At 34.9% G+C, this 25212-nt stretch overlaps 1 protein-coding gene across 4 annotated transcripts in view; it reads right to left on the bottom strand.

The window, feature by feature from the left end:
- Window positions 1-384: 384 nt before the first annotated feature.
- The window catches only part of TRPS1 (transcriptional repressor GATA binding 1), a 299611-nt gene continuing 274783 nt past the window's right edge, over window positions 385-25212 (bottom strand). For all 4 annotated transcript variants that reach the window (XM_007488237.3, XM_007488240.3, XM_007488241.3 and 1 more), the window contains 2 exons: window positions 12356-12478; window positions 385-7056 (listed from right to left, as the gene is read on the bottom strand). In XM_007488237.3, the coding sequence (XP_007488299.1) occupies window positions 5995-7056; window positions 12356-12478 (1185 nt within the window). In that variant the 3' untranslated portion in view covers window positions 385-5994. The remainder of the gene's footprint in view (window positions 7057-12355; window positions 12479-25212) is intronic.

Below are 25212 nucleotides of genomic sequence, written 5' to 3'. Positions count from 1 at the left end.
GCCCAGGGTCACAAAGTCAGGAAGTGTCTGAGGCCAGATTTGAATCTAGGACATCCCATTTCTTGGCCTGGCTCTCAATCCACTGAGCCACCCAGCTGCCCCCAAAGGTATGTGTTGTTTCTATTCTTTTTTTCTACTGTACACAGTTATAATGTTAATTGACCTGAGTTAAAAAAAAAAAACTACTAAAAATTGAACAAAGCCCAAGGAAAGCCATTTCCATTGGATCTCTAGTTGAACAAATGTTGTTGGAACCTAAATTGACTCCTTTAGTAGATGAAAAATTAATTGAATACTTTATATTAGATCACTCCAGCCCTTTCTTTCCAACTCTCCTACAGCTATATGAATGAAAGTGCATCTGTATAAACCATACCAACACCATTATTTATAACTGGTGGTAAAACTTTATTATTCAAGTTTAGATGTAACAGACATCTTTGCTGCCTGAAGATTGTTTGCATAAGAAATACACCAAGAACATGTTGTGAGTAGAAATGAACATGCACTATGAAAACCAAAATAAAATAAAATAAAAATAAAATAAAATAAAAAATTCCATGTGTTGTAAGGACAGAACAATAATAGCCAACATTCTAAAGTTCAAATCAGGACTACAAATTGAATTTTTTTTCTCTTAGCAACATGAAATCATTCCATATGAAAGACATTTCTGCTGGTGAATATTGCTGCAAGGTAAATTTACATTGGCATTTTGAGATGTTTCCCACCCCACCCCATCCCACCCTACCCCAATCATCTATTTTTTTTTTGTCAAAACAGTCCATTTTAAGCAATTTGGCATAGTATTATTATCAGTGTTAGTTGCCTTGTTGGTAGCCATTAAAACTATGATTTTTATCAGCCTTGTAATAGTTTTGCATTTCCACAGTCTTCACTATAGACTGTATAGTGAGAATATTTACAGCTCATCTACAGAAAAGAAAAAAAAACAAAGACAAAAATAAAACAACAATCCTAACCTTTTCTGGTCCTTGGGAGCTAAGGATTTAAACAAGCTCCTTAGCTACATAATACTACTTGGCACTTGTGCTGTGTCTTGCAGCCAAGGACCTCAAAGTGCTTTCCAAATAAGTACTACATTATTACTATTATTAATAATGTATTATATTTATTTATTTTTACCATAGTATAGTGGAGGAACCTGAGGCACAAAGAGGTTGCAAGTGACTTGCTGTAGGTCATTTAGTGGGGGGGGGGGTGCAATAATAGGAGTGAGAGAGAAGAAATTAAATCAGGGTCTAGATTTGTGGATAATCAAAGAATATTTTCTCCAAAGAATGTTCAACAAACATCCTACAATAATGATTTTCTCTTTGGGAGTAAGAAACAACAGGATATAAGCAACTCTACCTTTCTAGAGTGCAACCCATGAGTATATGTAATCCAGTTGTCATATGTGGGCTGATGTTGAATTTCCCATTTTCTCTATTATCATCTGGTCAGAATTCTGGCCTAGAAGTTTCCAGAACCTTTTATTACTGTGTATATTCATGCAACTTTCCCTGGATGATTTCTCAATACTATGATTGGTATGAGTATTAAGCATCCATAAAACAGCAATGGAAAACCAAAAGTTCCCCTTGGAGGAAGGACTTCTACCTTCTACTCTAGTCAAGGCATTCATTGGGAAAAAATAACACTGGGCTTCCAAAGGACTTATACTATGTTTTTTTTCAATCTTTCTTCATGTACAGTTGCAGAATTATACCTACCTTTTATTAGTATAATGTTCAGGTTGAGTTTTAATCAGTGTTCTCATCTGATCCACAGCAGTCAGCAATTTTTTTGCCCACTTTGCTGACCAAACATATCTTTTAGTTTTCAATGGGGCCTTCACCACAACGATAGGTAGAAATTGCTATATCTAATCTTTATGCCAAAGACTGGGCTCTAAGATACAAATGACGACCAGCCTTGCTTTGGTATCCCAACTGTCATGGTCCCCAAAGGTGGCAAACATCTCACCTCCCAAAAGTAATTTAATGTTCACTGACTTAGCAGACAAGCAGTTCAGAGGTCTCAAGACAGGTTACCTTGTGATATTTTGCAGCCACACAGCAAGAGGCTAATAATTCCTTTATTTTATAGCAGTATTGATAATCTTCAATTAACTAAGAAAAATGTATTTCCTCAGGCATTTAAAATATATACATATTTAATATTTTTGGAGCTGTAATTGCATTGGATCATAATAGATTATGTGCAGATGTGCAATCATTAACATAATGTGCTACCACAGGCTTCAACAAAGAGCTGTTAAGAGTAATATTTTTTTTCCTTTTCATTAATATTACCTTAGAAAAGAATCCCCATGCTTGTTTTCTAAAATCTACCTTCACTAAAAGAGAACAGTTGAGAACAAAACATCACTATTTTAAGAGCAGAATTTTTAGAACATCTCAATATGTCATGTAGAGAAGACTGGGCACACTATATTTCCCTCATTTGTATTACATAGTGATTGTGTTAACATGTAGAGTGCTATCCTTTTCTTGGACACTTACAGGCGCGTATCTCTCAAAACTCAATCTTCAGAGGTGTGCTGGCTGTAAACTATTTTTTCCATCCCAAGCAACAGTCAAAGTGTGGGTTTATGTGTGAGACAGGAGGAAAAAAAGGACAGAGAGAGAGAGGGAGGGACAGAACTGGTCCATATCAAGTTTGTCTAGAATTGTTATTCAGGATATGCACAGTAATTGAATGTTCAGGACACATCAACAAATGGTACTCTGCATAGGAATGTCCTTTGCCTGTGAGGGCAAAAACTCTGAAAGAGCACCTTGGGACACTGAGAAGAAAGTCCTATTTCAAAACAGATCAGGAGGATAATAAACCAGGGTGAGTTTATTCTGAAAGTTAAAAAGAGACTAAAAGAAAAACCTCACCACTGTTTACCTAACTGTTTCTGAGGAGATGGGACAAAGAGGCAGTCTAGATTTTGACAAGTAAAGGAAAAGGGGAGCGGTCACTTTTAGTGTCACCTTAAATGCAGAATTTTTTAAAAATTAAAAAAAAAATCCCTTTTAACATTTCACCCATTCCCTAAAAGCAACAACAACAAAAATAAGAATGAGTGAGATGTGTGGAACAAGATTCATCAAAGCAATTCTAACTAAGATGTATACAGAAAGAAGACTGAAGATAAATATGCCTAAGAAAGTTAAAAAACAAACAAACAAACAAACTTCCATGTGCTGGTCATTGCTACTCTATCTGTTGTAAGGAAGAAGGATAAAGGGATGGCAAGGAAGGCATGCATACCTATAATGAGCAGCCTACTTGTGTCTAACACACTCAAGAAATTATTTCAGGAATAGTTCCATCCAAGTGAAAATATTATACGTGTAATACTGCCCCACTGAGTGAAAACCTCTGTCATTGGGCTGTGTGTGAACTGTCCACACACACTGTTGCTTGTAGGCTGCTAATATTATGCATGGCTTTTTATTTTTTCCCTTAGAAAACTTGGAACAATTTTTTGTTTGTTGGTTAGGAGTGGCACCTCCCCTCTGCTACCACTCAATATTATCAGTCTAATTTTGAGATATGTGTATGAACATTCCATCAGAAAGAAAGTGATATATTATCATCTGAATGCAAGTGCTAATTATATCACTTCTTCATTTCAGTTATGAGAATATTAGAGCTACGCGAGATGTAAGTGAGATCAGAATAGGACCCTTCACAATAAAACTCAAGCAGAGGACTTAGTCCTGATTTTTTTTGAACATTTTAAAAAAAATGTAAAGATGGAAATGACAATATAATATTGGAAAGACATTTTTAAATCCATTCACTGCAACATTCATGAACCAGTTGAGCAATCTTGGCCATCCAACTTGAAGAGATTAAGACCCTGCACTGTGGAAAAAGAAAGGAACCCAAACAAAATGAAAAAAGCAACTGCATAATATTGTAAAAATGGAACGCAATGCTACTACAGAATGCAATAAAAACATGGGTGCCGAGTAGTCCAATGGCACTTATCAAAATAATTTCTGAAATGTTTCATCTGAAACAGACAAAGCAATAAAAAGAGAATATATGTTTATCATTTTAAGCATAACAATGTGAGTTAAGAGCTTAAGAATTAAAAAAAAAAAGTACTTGGAATGAATAGTGCTACCCTTTTTTTTTCCTAAGTAGGCATAAAAATATTTTCATTTCCTTCTTATTTTCCATACCATCATATCAAGAAATTTCATTCATTTCATGTTACCGTTTACAACTTTAATGCACACACACACAAAAAAAGAAGATATCTACTGCAATAGAAAGAGTTGCTTCATTACCTTGTTTGCTACATTTGCAAATGTAAACAGCGAGGCAGAGCCAGAACTGACTCTAATGCATGATGGAATATCTTTGTTGCATACGTACACTGTAGAAAATAATTATTCAATATGTCAGGCACCATTATTTGAAATGTAATACATTAATATTTACTAGAAAAATAAGTTTTTTTTCTATTTGTTCTCCCAACTTCTTTAATGAAATAAGTTAATCTGACAGTGCATCCAGTAGCTTGTAATATCTTCTACATCTCCGTGGCAAAATAATAATAATAATAATAATAAACTACTGGTTGGGACAATATAATGCAAATTATTTAAGTCAGTCCTTGTACATCCTTGTAGCAAGCATTGAGGATCGTCTAACAGCACCTTTAACCAATTATTTAATGTTCAGTTATTGAGCCCTATTTCCCTGAGCAGTTATGCTGAGGAGCTTCCCTTCATGGATAGTTTTACAAAGCCTTAAGTATTAAAAGTACTATGAGGACATACTTCTAAGAATTCTATTTAATGCTATTTAGCTAAACCTGGAATAAGTCTACTGAAGGGATTGACCAGTACATATACCAACTGTCAGTCTGTGGTAAAAGTAACTTTAGACTCTGCCTGACCACAAAGTTTTGAAAGTATATTTAACCAGAAAAAATAAATAAATACAGCAGGTTACCCTGTGGAGATAATGTTGTCTATAAACCAAGCCCATGGTCTGATCTTATAATTCATGTAGCTGTTTGAACTGAAGGGATTCCTTTCATTATATTGTGCCAGGTGAGGTTAGTGACCAAGTAGTGTCTGAGAAAAGAACTGGTTCTTCACCGGAGAAAAGAAAGGCCAAAGTGAAATCACTACGTAAGCATTAAGGACAGCGTTTATTACAATGCATACACCTGAGCCCAACTTAGCCTAACTTGCAAACTAAATGACCGCTGAGCATTTGGACATAGCATATGGACAGACATATTAAAGGCAGGACTAGCCGAAGACGTTTTGCTACCCTCTCTGTTTTTTTTTTTGCTGGTTTTCCTCACCTGATCCTAACCCCAACTTGCATTTCTGTGTTCAAAAAAAGCAATTTTGCCAATGAGGGAGGTTAGGGCACATGTCCATTATTCGACTTTTACCATTCCCTTAGCTGCCCTGAAGAAAAGAGGAGCTCTGAGGATCTCTTTCATACCTCTTTTATGCACAGGATTTCATGTTAACATCACAACATTAGGCCACTATTTCTGAGTTTCTCAAAAAATAATCAGATCAGTCCCTTATATATCACCATTTTATATATACATATATATGTACGTATGTATTCCCATACATTGCATACATGTATATAGATATATCTTTCTCATTCTGAACAACCAGGATAACTGAGGTCTAGAGGTATTTATTTCTCAGGGATATGTCATGGTATACTTAAGATAATTTTGATTTATTAGGTTCCAAATGTTAATTGCTACCATCTCCCTTTCTCATGGACCACTATTCATTTCACTTTTGAATCTTGGTAACCCACACATCAAAAGAAAAGAAGGAAAAAAAAAGGTAAATAATGAGGGATTTTATACTGGATAAGGTAGGCTCTATGAAGTGTTTTTATAGGTCTTCATAAGACATTACAAGCTATTGAATTCCCATCAAGAAAACCTATTTCTATTTAATTGTGCTAAGTGCTAAGGTTTTACTCTTTAGGTTTTCCATTTTTTTCGGCTTGTGCATTGTTCCTATGTAGGCCCCTCTGGATGTGAGTGGTGAAGTCATACTTGTCCGTGCAAAGATGCTGGCATATGCTGCACTGGAAAGGTCCACTGTCACCATGGCAACTCATATGCAAAGCATACATCACTTCATCCAGAAAGACAATGCCACAGTGCACACATTTTGTTGAAAGTTCATCTTGAGTACTTCTATCAACTTTCTCTGTTTTTACTACATTCAAGGGACCTTCATTTTTTACATTTGATGGAGCCTTAGTTTTTTCCTTGGAGGCACCATTTGCAGTTGGCCCAGGTCTGGAATGCTTGATCGCCAAATCTAGAGGAATGTCATTGTCTGATCCAACAGCTGAAAAATGAGGAGGCAGATTAAAGGTGGGATAAGGCACATAGTTTTGGCAAGGGTTTGGTAGGCCAGGCACATGACTCAAGTAGTGCGGATTCCCAGGAACTGACAGCTTATATTTACTCCAGAATCGCAGCCAATCTGCTTCACTCTGGAAGTCATTGTGTACAAATGGAAGTCCAAAAAGTGGGTACTGGTACTTTTCAATAGGGCTTCCTGGTGGTGAATAATTTGGGTGTTTCGCAGGTCTCATGTATTTTTCTATTGGACTGCCTCTCTCAGAACTTCCTTTCCCTTCTGATACTGATGAACTATTTCCTGGGTCTCCAGTACTTTCCTGAGGACTTTTTATCTGAATGTGCAAAGGTTGCATCCTTTTGTGAATATCCAGAGTTTGGCTGACCAATATTGGCTGCTGAGCAGAATGGCTTTTAGTCAATGAACCCTGGGCCTCATATTTACTCAGGCTGGGGAGCTGAATTTCTCTCTGGTGACCTTCAGTTAAATGATCCTCTGACCTCCTCTCTAACGGACTTCCATTGACTTGCTCCTCACCGCTACCCCTCTGCTGTTTGTTTAGCTGCTCAGCCTGAAGTGCCTCTGGGTTAAGGCGCTTTCTCGTCCTTCTCCTAATGATCTGTTCACCGTTGTTCTGTTTGATGATGTTTAAAGGCCTGGGAGTCTGCATAGAACACATGTGTGATACACAAAGAAAGAAATACATTAAAATACAATGGCAATTTTTGTACAAATATAAACTATACATGGGTAAAGAGCAATGTTTGTCACAATGAAAAGGATCTATAAACTTACTTTAACTATAAGTAGGGTCAGTTAAGGGGGAAAAAAACCCCACGAGATAAATTCTTAACAGTCTAATGAAAACATGTCCAACATTGCTGAATCAGTGAGTAGAGTGTCAGTCTATTTATGAACTCAATAGTTTTTGTTTGTTTGCTTTTAGATTATGTCATTTAATAATAAATAAAAGTTGGGTAGAAAATTACTTTTTTCTTTTTATACTACTTGGTGAAATATTTCTCATCTTTAGTGTTTGGCTGAAACATGGGTGCCTGGATGATTATTTTTTAAATTGCTGATGAATTTTTGCTACCTACACATTTAAATAATTTAAAAATATAAACATGAAAATGTTTTTTAACACTATACAAAATTAAATCCAACGTTAGCAGGGTTAGAAAATAAAACATTTATATAGGAGATCAAAGAATGTTCAGTGTTTCTGTTTTAGATCACCAGGAGGTCTTTCATCTTTCCTTTTATTTTTTTTCCCATGTTGAATTAACATTCCAAAATCATTAAAAGGTGTTATATGTTAACATGTGAAATGTTTGCTTTCTATTATAAATCTAAATCAGGGGAAAAAGAATACTGAAATCAGATTTTTAAAAAATCCAATTCAGTACCAAAGTAAAAGATGGCATGGCTACATCAGGATATCTAATATTAAGTAAACTATGAAACAGGGACACATGATTAATTACTGATAAGAAAAAGTATTATAGGCATTATTCTTTCAAGCACAAAGGGCATCAAGTAATTATTTTAGATTCATTCAATTTCCCAAGTGATATTCCTAGACAATCAATTCAATAAACATTTATTAAGCATCTATTATGTGAAATAATTCAAATAACTTTCACTTCTTTGATGCCAATTTATTATTAAAACTTCCTCAAAATGTATGAATTCCCATTTATGAAGGTGGTAAAATGAAGGCACAGAGAAGTTAACTTAAGATCATGTTTGAATACTGGATTAACCCAAAGCATTCTCTGGATTCTACTTCTTTGAAGTAGATTTTACAAGACATTCTCTATGTTATAAAGTTGTCAACATGGACAGCAATAAATAAATGAACGAATAAATAAATACATAATTCGTTATGGACTTACTCAATATATCCACTCTTTCTCTGTATGCTGTAATTTTATCACTTAGCACATATTTTGTATCATTGGTTTTCATGTACACTTTCAGCAGGGGTTCAGGTTAAATTTATGGATAATGATATAACCTTTTTTTTTTCATGTAGAAGAGGCCCAATATTTGTCTGAGATTAAGAAGTTGGTACAACTTAACTCTTCTAAACTGAGAATGTGTAAATTATTTCTGATAGCTTAGATTTAAAATTCATCAGTGTAATTAAAAAAAAAACAAACAAAAAAGAGACACACTTCAATACAGGCTAAACCCAGGAAACAATTTCATATAAAGAATTTTAATTTTCCATTCAGAAAACTATTGAACTCATCAACAATTCACTTTAGCCTATATTTAGTGTTTTTTAAATATATTGAAAATGAAGAAAAAAACTTCAAATATTCCACTGATGTCACAAAAGTGTCTTATCAGAAAAGAAAACTTTCTAATCATGCTCTACAGATTTTCATAGAAGAGACCACAGAGAGCATTTACCCCAACTTCCTTATTCTAAAGATGAGAAAACATCCAGGGAGATTAAGGGACTTTTTCAAAAGCAGAGTGACTGGCACATAGTAGGCATTTAATACATGCTCTCTGACAGACTGACATTTACTTTAAATAAGATGAAGTCATTTAAGACAATAAAGTTACAAAATGCAAAACTTACTTCCCTTGATTAAGTAGTGTATATTTAATAATGTAATGGAAATTTGTACCATTGTCATAGTTATCTTTTATCCTTAATCTTTTGTTTACATCGCTTCTAACATTACATGAAAACTATATGCCTCTGTAAATTATAAATAAATAAATTATAAATAAAACATCATTGAGCTCTTTACTGGTGATCATTCTTTTTTCATATTTCTCCCCACTGCCATGTATGGACTATTGCTTACTCAATAACCAAAATCTCTTTCCTTGACGTTTTCTATTGTCTTCTACAACTTTTTAGCCAATCCCCTACCGTTTCCCATGCCTTTGGTACCTTGTTTAGGATTTCTCTCCAATGTGTCTTCTGCCCTCATCCTTGATGGCCTTGGACATCTTCACTGACTATCTTTTTTTTTTAACATTATCTTATCATATTTCTTTGAATTCTTCAACCCTGAAATTTCCATCTCATTTTACTTTTAACTTGCCATAATGAATTAAAAGTCTTAAAATTCTCAACTGAAATTCTGCATCTTGACCCAGCCTTCTATTCTTTTTTCCCCTTTCATGCTTATGTATTCCTCTAGTACCTTTTTATTTGCAATCATTGTGACCATTAGTCCTTTGATATTTTTATATTTTCTATACCAACTCTTCTCTGTCCCCCTTTCCCTACAATTTTGCTTCTGTCTTGCTCTATGACTAAAAATGGTTCTTCCCAGTTTATCTCTAAGAAGTTCCTCTCTTTTTTTCAATGTCTAACTCATGAGCCAGCTCTTTCATTAAGCCTTCTCAGATCCCTCATTGCATCAAAAAATGATTTTCCCAATCAAATCTTTCTTGACATTTGGCCTGAATTATTACTACATAGCTGATTGGTACATAAGGGATGCTTACCAAATACCTGTAGCTTGATTGTTTTATCACATTCTATTTTGTATTATAATTATTTTTGCCCTTGCCCATTTCACTATTATACTATTCTTATCCTTATCCTTGCACTTACGATAGTGTATAGAAAATAACAGGAACTTAGTAATAATTTTTAAATGAAATTTATATTTGAATAATTAATAATATGTAGGAAATGTATACTATTTAATCTTGATAGAAATATTTTTCTAACTTTACTATAAAAAGTGAATAGCATTTTATTATTTTGTCTCATTATGCTTGTGTGTGTGTGTGTGTGTGTGTGTGTGTGTGTGTGTGTTTAGAGAGTTGAAGCCTTCAGTATATCAGATCGCTTAAATTATCATAACCTGGTAGAGCAGAAGCTTAATTAAATTCCTGGCCTATGATTGGCCAAAGTTCAGTTAAAATCATTAATGTCAGTGATCATTATGTTGAAGTTTATTACTGTGCTCAGAAAGGTACAAGTAAAAAACAGAGTTGGAAAGTGGTTTAGAAAAGGGGAGAAAACAATCTGTGCACAAAATTATGATGAGAAAGATTTTTACAAGTTTCTTGGTATTGAATATTTATAATATATATTCATACATGTGGGGAAATGCTTCCAATGGTCTATTTATGAAAGTGATTTATTTGAAAACATATTTCCTATACATGTGACTTATTTACTTAGGAGAACTTATGTTCTACTCTTCTATGTACTATTAATGTTCCCAAAGCTATCAGAAAAATAATGAAGGGGGCAAATGCTTCTTTCTCTTCTCAGAGAAGAAAAGATTCAGTCACTTTATTGTTGTCTTCAAGTATTAGGAGACTTGTCATATGGAAGAAGGATTAGCTTTATACTTATAGGAATTACATCTAGGACAAGTAGATACAATTTAGGAATGTTTTATTTCAATATAAAAAAGAATTTAATTACTTGAGGGCTCCTGAAATGAAATAGAGAATTTCATTAAAGACTTTTTGTATCTGTAATTGCAATTTTTGGTATTTGTATCCCCAATACTTGGCACAGTTCTTAGCATGAAGTTTAATAAATATTGACTGATTGATTGATTGATAATATCACTTTTTTATTGATGGAGATCTTTAAACAAGAGTTAAATATCTCATGTGCCAGGTTTTTATGCTTCAAGTAGGGGTCAGAAACTATGATCTTTGGAATTTCTACGATTGTACTAAGTGTAATATTACTTTCTGATATTTCAAAGACAGTTTTTTACCATTAGACAAATTGTCCAAAGTAAAAATGCCCTTAATAAAGCAATTTTCATATTTAGAATTATTATTAGATGTTGGAGAATCTCTTGTTAGATGGCATGGTTCATAGAAAGCTGGCTGACTTGAAATCAGTTGAACGTGGGTTCAAGTCTTTCCTCTACTACATATTAGCTATGTTATCTTAGATGAATAACTTTACCCTGTTTGGGTCTCAAAAATGGGTTTATCCATAAAATAGGGTCAGTGATATATACACTATTGATCTCATAATAACTATGATGATCAAGAGATGATGAGCTTTTTGTAATAGTAAAGTACTATGAAAATGTGAAATATCATCAGCATCTAACAGAATTCTATTTATTTATAAAATCATAAAGAGTATGAGAAGGACCATAGAGGCCATGTAGGCCAACTGCTTCAGGTCAGTGATCAGATAGACTGATGCTTAGAGATGTTAAATGGCCAGTAGGGATGGTAAGTTTTAGAGATGGAAATTGAACCACGGTCTTAAGGCTTCAAAGCCAGTGGTGTTCTTTACTCTTCATGAAATGGCAGTAAATGAAATACTATCCTTGTTGATTCAATTACAGTTAACATCATAGAACTCAATATACTTTTCTTTAACTTAATCTTCTGTGCATCTTTTGGGTTTTATGGTACCTGACCTAATGCCCCAGAATAAAATTTAGGAGTCAAAGGCATGATTTTACAAGAAGAAATGCTCTGAAAATGTCCTTCTCCTAAAATACTTTCCCTTTTAAAAGAGCACTTTGTGATTTCTGTAGGCAAAAAGGAAGACCAAAAAACTTGATCATGGTATCCATTCTCTCATGGAACCTAAAACATGTATATAGTGGGTAAAATCCTCAGCTTCAACTTTTCAAACAATTTTTTTTTTAAAAAATATTCTTTTGGAAGGTTCTTCTTCTAACTTGAATAAACTTCAATGAATCCTGAGAACATTTGTTCAGCCATGTGCCAAGTGGAATTCTTAGAAATAAATTATTTTTCTTCTTTAATAGCAAAATAATTGGATGTAGCACTGATGATCTTCCTTCAGTATTTTAGCCTGTTTCCTAATGAATATCTTAAAGTGACTACCTTGAAAAACCCTCCTAAGAAATTAACCGAAGACCAGGGAGCAGTGCTCATCCCACCAGCAAGCCCAGAACACAGCCATCCAGCAACAACCTTGTTATATATAAACCTTTCCCTTCAACAAACTAGCAAGTTTTTCCTACCGAGTGGAGCTTCTGGTAGAGGCCACACGCGTTGCATACGTAGCCGCCATTGGCATTCTTTCGCCAGAGAGAGGTCTTTGTGGTCAGGCAATTGGCACAGAAAACACCCGAACCTCTACGTCTCTGAAATGGAAAAAAAAAAGAAAGAAAAAAACATGCACAGGTCAGAGGTGAGTCACATGATCAGTGGAGAAAGAAAAAATCAGCCAGAGAGTTTTGTCTCTGGACTAGCAACAATGACAGTATAAAACCACACTGCCATAATGAGGTCAGGTTCAATTGTGTCTAATAGGCTCCACTGATTTTCAATATAATTAACCCTACAGTGATGGATGAGGTGTGTGGAACACCAAAGGCTTTTCACAGACACAGCTCTAACTTTTGAACTTTGGGGTTTGTGCCTTTAATGATGGCTGCTAAATTCGGTGCTCTGAAATATACCTTTGAAAAGTGTCAAAGCAAAACCTGAGATACATAACATCGCAAATATGTGTGATGTAATTTAGTAATGGCAGGACTGCTGTGCTGGTTTTAAAATGTGGTCAGTCTGGAGCAAATGCAGAAAAATAACCATTTAAAATTAATTCTAGTCTCTTTGTAGCTTTCTTGTAATAGAGGTTATTACCAGTAGGCAGGACATTTGATTCTGGTCTTTCTTTTACAATTGTAAAATATTCAAGAGAATACTGTGTATTTCCCACAACTCCTAGGGAATGAGTATTGACCTCTGCCAAACCAATGAGAAGTACAGTATTACTAACAAGACCTCTTATGAACTTAATCCTAAAGTCAGGCAAACATCATCTCCGGAAGGTTTATTTATTTATTTTACTACACTCGGCATGGAAATCACGGTTTTTAAATTCAGATTTATTTTAGTCTTCTAGTTATGCCTTCACCAGCTTCAATCACAATCTCAGGAATATTTAATGGGAAATGCTTTCCTAAGTATTGCTTATAACATTCTTCTTACCAAATAATGATTTTATTAAACTCATTTAAACAAAAGTCAGCCTGTGTTTGTAGGCACAAATACTAACAAGCAAGAAAATGGTATTTTCTTGCTTAAAAAATGAAAAAAAAAAGCTTGAACTGCAATTCAGCTCCACTTTTTTCTAAGTAAATATCTTAATGAAAAAATCCACATGTTAGATAAAGGGAGGGGGTATCTCCATAGAAGCCGATTTTAATAGAAATTAAGAATGACTAACATGATAAGTCCAAATTTCAGGGCTTTAGAAAATTTAAGAAATTTATTTAACTTTAGTTCATACTGTAGAAGAGTGGTGTCATTGCCAAAAAAATACAATGGTTATAATTGTACTCTGATACATTTCAAATGGAAAGCTTTCTGCAGACATAATTTTGGCTTTGAGACTGGAACACTTTCTTGGCATTGAAAGGGCATTTGATTCATCGGGTGTTTCACAATGTATCACTAAAAAGACCTGGTGAGCAGCCAGTTCCCTATAGGGTAATTTTTCCATCCAGATGCAAGTGCTATCAGAGGCCCTCGTCAGCTAAACTAATTATGATCTTGCATTTGCTGATGCCTGCTCACTCTAACATTCGACATCCTCCATTAATCATCAATACAAGGAAAATGAATGAAACGTAAAGAAATGAGGGCCGGTAAGCTGCACAGCCATAAAAATCTGAAATGAGTGCAATAATTTAACAAGATTGGGGAAATGTTTTTAGTGAGCACAAAGTCAGGCGAACAATTGCCCTTTTAAACCAAGAACACGATTTCATTAGTACAGCAGGTTATGCTACTTTGGGTGATATAATAAAATCTAGATTGTCATCAGTATAATCTCTTGCTCCTTTCCTTTTTCTCCCCACCCTGGAGTTAGAAGGAAGAATGCCTTGCATTTCTCTAAATCTTGATGATGGCAAGACCACATCATGTATGTCAGCCTGCAGCAAGTTCTGAACTTGATGCCTCTTTTGAATGAAACTACCACAAAATGGGAAAAGCTCTCTGCCTGATATTTATCAATTCCTAGTACTTGTGTTTATCAAAACTACATGGCTTCCCCCTTTACACAAAGAAATACTAGGGAGTGTCTGGCTAGGTTATCATTGTGAAACTCCCCTACAATACAGTTTTTTTTTCTTTTCTTTTCTTTCCTAGAGCTTAGTAACTGCTTTGGCAAATGAATACCAACTTGGGCCACCTAAAGGCAATGGAAATGTCCATTTGGAAACTAACATATATATGGCTGAGGCTCACATATGATTGTGGAGCCATTCGCTCTTGTTTTTCTTCCCTTATGCCCTAGGTGCCTGCCACAACATGCCAGAGTGGGTGTAATCCTAATTTGAGTGAATGTTCCTACCCTTGCAAACTCTATACTTTTTTTCCTTTTGCAAAAGATCTAATCTTTTTATACTTAAAAGAAATATTCTGAAAACCAGTGTATACACACATATATGTACACATACAAATATATATATATGTACATATATATATAAACTTTACTATTTGTTTTCCTGATAAATTTTGTGTGAAAACAATATTTATACATCAAATTTCCTTTTTATTTCCCTAAGGAGGATAAATTGACATTGAAGGAAATCCTACCACAAATTCTTTCATAAAGTAAAGAAAAATTCTGTAAGAGAACTTAGGCTTTTCTTACTTCCCTCATTTATCTTTTTGATTGATCTTGATATATCAGGGTTGCTTAAAGTGGGACACATCTATTGCTGTTATTACCACAGGGTACTTCTTTTACTCACACTGCCTTATCAAGTGAGAGAAAAGAGAGTTGAAGATTATTGAGTAGGCCAGTCACACACATTGCAATAGGACTGAGTTTATTTTTGGTTCAGGGGCACAGAGTAGTAAGAAGTACAGATATTTTTTCTTCTAAAAATCATCTCCCATGTGACCACATCTGGAACCCACTATAAATAGTAAAAGAACTATTCTTCTGCATTTGGAAGATTTGAGACTGCTGAACTAGTAACAGGGAAATTAGAAGAGCTGAAATATTTAATAAGAATAAGATAATCTAGGTGTTTTCCAAAATGTTTCACATTATTATTATCTTACTTTGACATATAAGGAAAATGGAGGCTCATAGAAATTAAGTGGTTTGAATTTGGCACACAAAGAGTAGGGATCAGTGCTGAGTTTTGTATATAAGTCTTCATGATTCTAAGTTCAGCCCTCTAACCATTACACTATACTGCAGTATGGGCACAAGAGACATATTTGAGTATTCTGAGAAGCACCCCAAACCCCCAAGCCAACATCTGGCACCACAGGATATGAAAGAACTGCTCCAAACAAAGTTAAAGTTTTTCTCAAAATAAAATGGAAAATTTCAAATAGATTAGAGTATGAATAATGTCTCATTTCACAATATTGATTATGTATCTTTTAAATATGATTTTTTTTTAAAAACCCTTACCTTCCGTCTTGGAGTCAATTCTGTGTATTGGCTCCAAGGCAGAAGAGTGGTAAGGGCTAGGCAATCGGGGTCAAGTGATTTGCCCAGGATCACACAGCTGGGAAGTGTCTGAGGCCAGATTTGAACCTAGGACCTCCCATCTCTAGGCCTGGTAAAATATGACTTTTTAAAAGAATTCTGTATTAGTTCAAAAGGTTTCCTTCAAGACCCTGCCAATGTCTTACCTTTTGTAAGAAGACTTTCCTAATTCTGCTTCCTCTTAGTATCTTCCATCTGAGACTAAGCCCCCTCCAATTGATTCTGGGTGTATATGCATTTATACATAGATATGTACACATATATGCAAACATATACAAATACATCTTGTTTGTGTATTATTGCTTTTGTTTCATTACTTCCATTAGGCTGTGAGCTAGAGCTTTAGCTTATTTGTTTTTACTTTGCCTTTCTTTCTATCCCCAGTGCTTAGGACAATGCTTGGCACATAGCAAGTGCTTAAAAAAAGTGCTAGTTGACTGACTGGTTCTAAGAGTCTCTCTGAGATTTGTAAGGTTGCTTCTACTATGCACACAATGCTTAGGACATAACTGGTGCTTAATATATGTTTCCTGGTTGACATTCCTTCTCTAGAAATGTTTGTACTCCATGCTTGCTTTTCCTATTTTTTTTCCTTGCAGACAAAAATTTGTCATCCCATGTCTGTGATGTCAAGAGTTCAGAAACTATCAGAGTGTGTGTTAGCAAGGACCTACCTTCATCTCACCCCCACCCCCTTCATAAGTTGTCTGGATATGAAATGAAAGATCCAGGTGACCCATAAGTAAGGAAAATTATTTTACAAAAGAACAATACCCACTGACCTCTCCCTCTCCCTCTCCCTCTCCCTCTCTCTCTCCCTCTCCCTCTCTCTCCCTCTCCCTCTCCCTCTCTCTCTCTATCTCTCGTTCTCTCTCTCTCTGTCTCTCTTTCTCTCTCTCTGTCTCTCTCTGTCTCTCTGTCTCTGTCTCTCTCTCTCTCTCCCTCCCTTAATGGTGCTTATATAGATGCTACTGACCATTATTTACAAATGAGAATTGAATGGATATTTCCCCCTGAATTCCCCTTCCTTTCCCCTGTTTTCCTGGTTCCTGGCCTTGTTCCTGAGTTTTTCATTATAGGTCTTGTGCCATCTTCTACTTCTCCTATTCTTTGCATTTGTTAAAATGTGCCACAATAAAGGCTTATTGTTTTATGCCTTAATGGCATATGACTTCCAGGTGACAATCCTCAAACTACTGATTCGATCTGAGACAATGTTCCTAGTATCATGGAGCAGGCATATTGAAGAGAAAAGAGGCCCTGAAAGAGTTATGTTGTGGGAACTTATTATTATCATTATATTCATTGCTTTACATTTTTAATGATAGTGGTTACTTCTATTAAGATGATGACAACAATGACAATAATACCTACTCTTCCTACTTTTTAAACACATTGCTTCTTCCTTTAGATAATAAGACTATTGAGGGTAGCAATTCTATACCTCCTGTACTAACATATATTTCAATCAGAAAAGTCAGATCTGTGTACTTGGTGGACTCATAAGAACCACATTAATATTAGTCCTGTATGAAACCAATTTTTGCATTATTCTAAGTCATTTCATTTATTTTCTTTTAAAAACTAAGAGGGCTATTTGTATCTCTTATGATTATATGGTTTTTGCATATATTTTACTTGAAATGGGCAGTGATGATGGATCATTTTTCTGTAAATGAAATAGAGAACACAAATTTTGTAATTCTAAGTGTTTTTAGATAAATTTTCTTTAAGATGTAGCTGGTATGTTCAGTTATTGTTATTTTTAACAAAATACTTTCCTCTCTGTGCTCACAAAATCATTGTCTCCTGTATCTTGTGTGAATGTGTATGTACATGTTTGTATATAGATGTGTGTATACGTATGTATTTCCCTAACCCTTGCTCCTCTGCTCCAAAGAAGTTTTCTATTCCCACAGCAGCACCTTAACTGCCCCCACATTGGCTTATAACATTCTAATAGACAGGCAAGGAAAAGGGGGGAAAAAAGTATTCTTGAAGCAATACTGTAAGACCCATTCACTTTTATCCACATTCATCTTTCAAATTAACATAGATAGACCTAACCATATTTTGTGCCAATTGGAGATTGGAGAGAGGACATTTATTTCTTCATGCATAGCCTCAAAGAAGAAAAATGAAGTCCTACAGAATGTCTATTTTTTTTATCACAGTTATTTTAATGGGAAAACTCTAAAAAAAAATCCAATAAAGGAAGTGAAGCTCTTCATCTTTTCAGGGTTATTCTTGAAAATTTTAGCTTTAATTTGTATCGCTCATAGACAATTTCTGCTGTCCAGTAACTTCTCTGCAAGAAATTCAGGCTGATGATAGTAAGATTTACTGGGACAAAAAAGAAGTTACTGAATGAACTTAAGTCTTTTTTTTTTTGGTGATAATTACTGAGAATTCTTCTGAATACTTTTCTTCCCTTTATGTGCTGAGTATTTCATCACTCAGTATGAATGCTCACAAAACCAGTACTGTTGGTGAACATTTCAGAATTTGGGCCATAGAAAATATCTATCAATGCTCCAACATTATCTTCCTATGAAGCAGGCTCTGAGATGCCCTTCTGACTTAACAAATTTGTGACTTAATAGTTGGAAAAACAAGATCTTGGCTAAATGACTTTCTGCCTTGGTAAGTGGCAATGAATTCTGAGTGGACCCTTGGAATTTCTCCATTCCTTACCTGTTTGTCCTTGACAGGAGTTAGGTGAGCAGGATACTACATCAATTAAAAAGAAGAGACAACTTATGGCTTGTTGTTTTATTTTGATTTTCCAAGTCAAGTGGTAAATAATGCTTTCTGTTCCTAGACATTTCATGAAGAGGTGAGGGGTTGATCATTCTTCTTCCCCTCACCTCTAAATTACTGATCTCAACTAGGTGAGCTTGCACTTGGAAAATACCTGGAATATCTTTCCATTTTGTGTTCCCTTTCCTAATAAAGCAACCAAATATCAATCTTGTGGTGTACATATCCCATTTTGGAGGTGACCTATTGAGTTTAAAAGGACCAAAATCTTCAGGATAAGAGTTGATTGATAGCAAGGAGAGTTTCTTCATTGACAGAAAATGACAACTCTTAGAAGATATAGACCAGGAGTTGGTTAGACAGTGCAGAGTCAATCAAGGTGAAATTTGGGAATCCTAGGCAATAGGCTCCCAAACTCCTTTATGCGCTAATGAAATTTAAATATTAGCCTTCTTAGTTATAAGTTAAGTTGCTGAATCCAATTTTACTTTGTTCTGCCAATGATCTATGTCAGTCCTTGTCTCTTTAAAATTTATTTTGTTGTAGGAAATAAATACCTGTCCTATACCTGATTTATATTTCATAGGAAGTATCTTTTTAATCCCTTTGGAAAGATACAAGTAGGAGTTGAAATCCATGCCTAAAGAAAATTTTCCTCATTATTATAGGATCTAAGGAACTAAAATGTGTGAGAAGAGACCATGAACTCCTCTCATTAGTGGCTTGACTTCACAGTCCTGAAACTGGGTATGGACCACAAGCTGGAGTTTAGAACAGATAGGACCTCAGTGGAAAGGGAGTGGACACAGAATAGAGGATCACCTAGTCTACCAGTGCTTTTTGTTGTTAAATCATCACCAATCAAATAATTCTTTCAATTTTGAAAAGACCCCAAGTAGATAAGAAATTAAATCACTATTTAATAAAATCATCTCTATTTACAATGGTTAAAGAATATTACTTCTTACTGCATCATGTCTAACCACTAGAATTAAGATTCTTTTTTAATGCTTCTAGGCCTAATTCCATCATTTGGTCTTTTGTTTCTTGGCTCTTTTAAAACATGTACGGCTGAAACTTGGCACATGTATTTGTAAGCCCAGATGCAACATTAAGTAAATAAATAAGCAGAGCAAACCAAAAAACCTTATTTAAATTGGTTCAATTGTTTACTACTTGGACATTGCCCAAAATGCAAAATTTTCCAGGTCTATGAATATGTCATGAAGATCCCAAACCCCAAATTATTTGATTAAGAAAAATTGAATTTGGTTGGCTTGGTTAATCATTAAAATGGCTTAATATTTAAAGAACTAGACATTTACAATGTGGTATCAAACAGAGATATTTAAATTTTCCATTAGCAAATGAGGATACACAGACATCTATCCTTCAAAAGAGTTTTCTATGAATAAGAACCATACTGAAACCATGTAATTACATAACAAGCCTTGATATGCAGAGTATTTACTCACATTTTTTATGGTTTTAGCTCTTGGCCATTTCAAATAGAATCACTCTGAAATTTGAGATACATGTTGTTAGCCTAAATTTTCCTCAAAATCTTTTTAACTCCTTAAGCTATTTCTAGATTTATTCTAATAAATCAAATACTATTTACCAACATGTTTGTATTCAATCACTCAAATCATACCATTGCAATTTTTTTATGTATTTATCTACCAAAATAATTGCTGAGCACTATATTCTGATCAGATGACTGGAAAACAGGCATTATTATTCAGGAAATTCATGTTTATGTGGAATTGAGAATGAACATCAAAAATGTTGACTCCCAAGATTGTTCTAATTGATGCTAATTGAGGTAATCTGCAAGGGGGAGAGAGGAGGAGTAAGAAATGAAGGGAGAATGAGGACGATTTAGCATAGACCTTCAGTTTAAAAGGATCTCCCTTTTAATAGGCAAAGAACTTGGGGAAGACATGCTAGAGTGGAAAGAAGGAAGAATTTGATATCAGAATATACAAGATCAAATCAAGGTCTGTCCTTTCCAAACAATGTAATCTTGCTTAGATCTTATAACCTGTCGCTTTTTTTTTCAACATTTGTAAAAAATGAGGGTGTTGAATTAGCTATCTTCAAGATACTTTCCATTTCTAAATCCATTATCTTATGAACCATGAGAAAAGGCTTTGATTTCTTTTGTAGTATCTAATGTCAACTGTGATGATGCACGCTAGGTATATCCTCTCTTAATCATTTGTTTATCTTGCAACAAAAAAAGCAAAGAGCACAATTGTTAAAATTTTATATTAACTAATTTATGGTCTTGTATTTTTATGTTCCCTTATTTTATTTTGTCACCTTTTGCATTTTTATATATCCTCTAACATACCCTTCATCCAATAAGATGACCATGACCAAGAGGCTCATTTAGCTAGCCTAGAATGATAAGAGTTAAAGTTCAAATTGATGATCTACAGGACTGCTCATCAACTATGGTCTCTGTTCATTGAACAGTAGATCCAGGGACAAGTGGCTAATAGAAGGCTCAAATTCTGAACTTGTTTTTTGCTATTCTGGTTAATGGACACAGGAGACGACTGCATTTCTCATGCTCACCCATGCCCACATCCTTAACTGTGGAAAAAAAAATTGAGAGAAGGTGGTATTCATTCTACTTAAGGTTATCCATGTCCAACATTCTATATATACCTGAAAATGCACATATATGAAGCTATGCTTGGATGAATATACCATTATCCTATGAAACATGCAAACATTTCTTTAGAATAAATTTTTTTAAAGAATGGACCAACTTTTATTCAAACATTTCTGTTTGAAGCCACATGGTTATTAAAAACAATAAACAACAACTCTAGAGAGCAATATTTCTCATTCTGACTAAAATAGATGAATAGCACCTATGTCCTGGATGCCATTTTATTATAAAAAAGTATGATATGAAGAAATTTTTAAAATAAAACAGAAGAACCAATCCCTTCCAGCAATATTGCTTTTTCCTTCTGAAAAATAGCCAAACGGATACAAAACTGGGTTTCCCTTGAGAATCAATATGTGTATTCACTGTTTATATAATACCTTGCTTGAAGAATTGTGAGTACTTTCCATGACTATACCTCATTGTTTTTTCTCCTGGAAATTATCTCATTCCCTGATATTTTATTCCTGTGACAACACTTTGGGTGTTACCCACTTGAAAAAATTTAAGCTAATAAAGTGAGCTACCACTTCTGAAAATACACTTTATGAATTCTATCACTAACTGTCTCCTCAAGAACTTCACAGAAATAGCTAGTGTCATCTAAGGGTGTGTTCATTCCATTTTACACACACACACACAGACACAGACACAGACACACACACACACACACACACACCCCTCCATGTCCTCCCGTTTCAAGAAATTTACCAACTTAATGTCTATTTTTTTCTGTTGATACCGTAGTTAAGAGAGTATTAAATAAATACCCTAAGTTTCCTTCTGAATGCACTGAATACACTACCATAAACCTCTCAGTAAAGTCATCACTTTGCAAGAAACTCCTTTTTTTAAATTAATTCCTCATATTTTTACGATAAGTAGGGACCAACAAACATTTTAGCAAGAATAGGAAAAAGAAATCTGCTAGGGGAGACACATTGCTGCTAAAACACAAGTTGGCTTTTGCCTGCAAATAAAATTTTGAAAAATCAGTTGAAACAGTATATGTGACAAGCCCTTGCCTGTTTTTAAAAAGCCCTCTCTGCCCTCAGATTTCCTGCCAGAATAGCGAAGAGACACTACAAGGCTCAGCCAATCCCCCATCTTACAATCACCTATCTCAGCATTTGGACTCAGATCATGTTTACTCTGCTTATTATATTCACTTCCTCAACACATCAACAATGCTAATGGAGGCTAGCGTCAACATCACTGACATCCCTGGCTACAAGCACTGGAACAAGCTGGGTTCCAGAACATGAGGCAATCTACACTGTAGTAATCATAAAGAGTACCACAGGTATGAATGTGCCTGAGACTTGTCCCACAGGCATGTCATCACCTAGGCAACTGCCAAATACCTCAGGTACATACCGCCAGTCCACACACATTAGGTGAATGCATCTAAGATGAGTTTTGGATGGCTCTTAGGAGTAAGACCCTAGGCAATCAAGATGCTACTGCCTAATCTGCTTAATACTGAAAAAAATTAATTCCAAGAATATGATCATGATTTAAACACAATGCATGTTTCACATAATTTATGAGGAGGTGTGGTCTAAGAAGAAAGGGAGGCAAAGAGAGTTAACAGACAGAGAAGGAAAAGGAGAGAGAGATGATTTTGGAGAGAGCAAGACCTGAGTTTAAATTTTACCTCTGACATAATGGCTGTGTGATCCTGGGTGAGTCATTTGCTAAATGATTCTGGCTTGCATTGGCATAGGGGAATCTTTAATTGTGGGTTCCTTATACCAATGAAATCATAGGTCTAGTTGCTACCCCTTTATATCCTTAGGAGTTAGCAAGTTGCTTTGCAAAATGTTGCATGAATTATCCAGACTGAAGCCTCTTCATTTCTATATCAAATAATTGATATTTAGTGAAATGATCAGTTTAAGGTCAAAGAGTGTTAGTGACAGACAAAACTAGGACCAAACCTATTTCATATGTATGAACCCAGGGCTCTTGTCACAACTACACGTTATTTCTGAAAGCCAAGGTCACATGCTAGAGTTTAGCCTTCTCTTGGAAAATTAAAAATGTGGTTTTTAGTTCTCATTTTCATTGTCTTCATTTCATATGTAAGTTATTACTGACATTGGGTTATACAAGTTCTTTACCATTTTTTTCTCTTATTAAGCATTTAAGTGTATTACCCACTGAGGCAGTCTCTAACATTCTCTCCTCCCCAATCCTTCAATTATAACCCTGTATTAGAGTCCTGGAATAATATATTTAGAGTTAAAAGGGATGTTAGAGGTCATTTGGGGAAGTTAGGAGGCAATAGATAAGAGTGCATGGTCTGGAGTCAGGAAGGTTCATCTTCTTGAGTTCAAATTTGGTCTTAGACATAAGCTATGTGACTGGGCAAGTCTTTTAAGTTTGTTTGCCTCAGTTTCCTCATCTGTAAAATGACCTGGAGAAGGAAATGGCAAACTATACCACTGATGTCTGCCAAAGAAATTTCAAATGAGGTCACAAAGAATCAGACAGAAATGAAACAACTAAAAAACAACAGTAGAAGCCATTTAGCACAACAGCTCATTTTACAGATTAAAAGCTTAGGTCTCGAGAGAAGAAGTGGTATGTTCCATCTCTTATAGTTACTCTCAGAAGTAGGATTAAACCCAGGTCCTCTCACTATACATCTTGTGCTCTTTCAACTATATCACAATGCCTTCTAAAATTAATAAGAGGTTCTGTAACTTACCTAATTTATATACATCTCTTAATTTTCTTGCTATCTACACACGTGCCTTGGCTTGGATTGGAAATAATAAACTTCTTTAAACTATCTCAGTGGACTGTCAAGTCTTACCAATGGGGAAAGGCTGTGAGTAGAAACTTAGAATACAGTGTATATCTGCTGACTTAGTCTTATGTCTAGTTAAGTGCAAAGAAGTTCAACACCAGAAGGTTGTCTGCCAAAAGCCTGGCCACCAAGTGATTAAAAACTTTTATCCACAGCAGCTCTTGAAATGTTATGTATTTAAAGGTAGGGAGGCTGCTGCTTTATATTTGTATAGGGAATAATCAACATCAAAAGGAAAACTATCTGAAGTACCAGTATTCACATATAATATTGGGTAGGGATGATAATATCAAATTTCTTCTATTGTTCAGGGCCACCAAAACTGCCAATGATGGCCAAAAAAAAATGGCACTGAAAGGAAAATCATGCTTTTCAGCAATAAAGGATTTTTAGTCCTCAATCATTAGCTGAAATTGCTAGTGCCACGTCCTATTTTGTCATTATACCTCTTCACCCTCTCATTTTGGTAGCTGTCAAACAACTGTGAGCAGTAATTTCTTGTTTTTCTTCCACAGTTATCATTACATACAAACATCCTTCATTTTACATGGCATATATTGGGTCAGCTTCATCTAGTGAAACCCTTCATTTGCAAGGACTAAAGAGAAAGAATAATAGATTAATGTGTTTATTAACGATTTGTCCATTTTGAATTATGAAAATAATGTGTGGGTGTGATAGGAAGCACCAAACTATAACCAATGTCACTTTCCACCCAACATAGAGGGCAGTTCAGAGAAATGGCAACTGTCACAGTGACTCAAAATGTGGACTTGGGCTAGGAGGAGTCAGGTTATTTAATCATTCCAAGGGCTATACCATTCAAAGAGAATAAATAAAGGAATTAGATACATTATAATTTGGAAGCAGAAAAAGATGGAAAATTAGGAAGAGAAGGTAGTTGAGGTACCATTATGTAGATAGGTTCAAAGAAGAAAGTATTATGGAAAAAAGAGAGAATTAGCATTTGGCTCAATCCAATAGAACACAGTTGGTCAAGTTGACAATTTGTTTCAACTTTCCCATAACTCTATCGTTTTAACTTCAAACCCCTTAAAAAGAAACAATAGGAATACTTAGCATTCAGTATTATATTAAT

The sequence above is a fragment of the Monodelphis domestica genome, chromosome 3 (genome assembly GCF_027887165.1).
Source record: "Monodelphis domestica isolate mMonDom1 chromosome 3, mMonDom1.pri, whole genome shotgun sequence".
NCBI classification, from domain to species: Eukaryota; Metazoa; Chordata; class Mammalia; order Didelphimorphia; family Didelphidae; genus Monodelphis; species Monodelphis domestica.
This window is presented reverse-complemented; position numbering and strand designations above follow the sequence as displayed.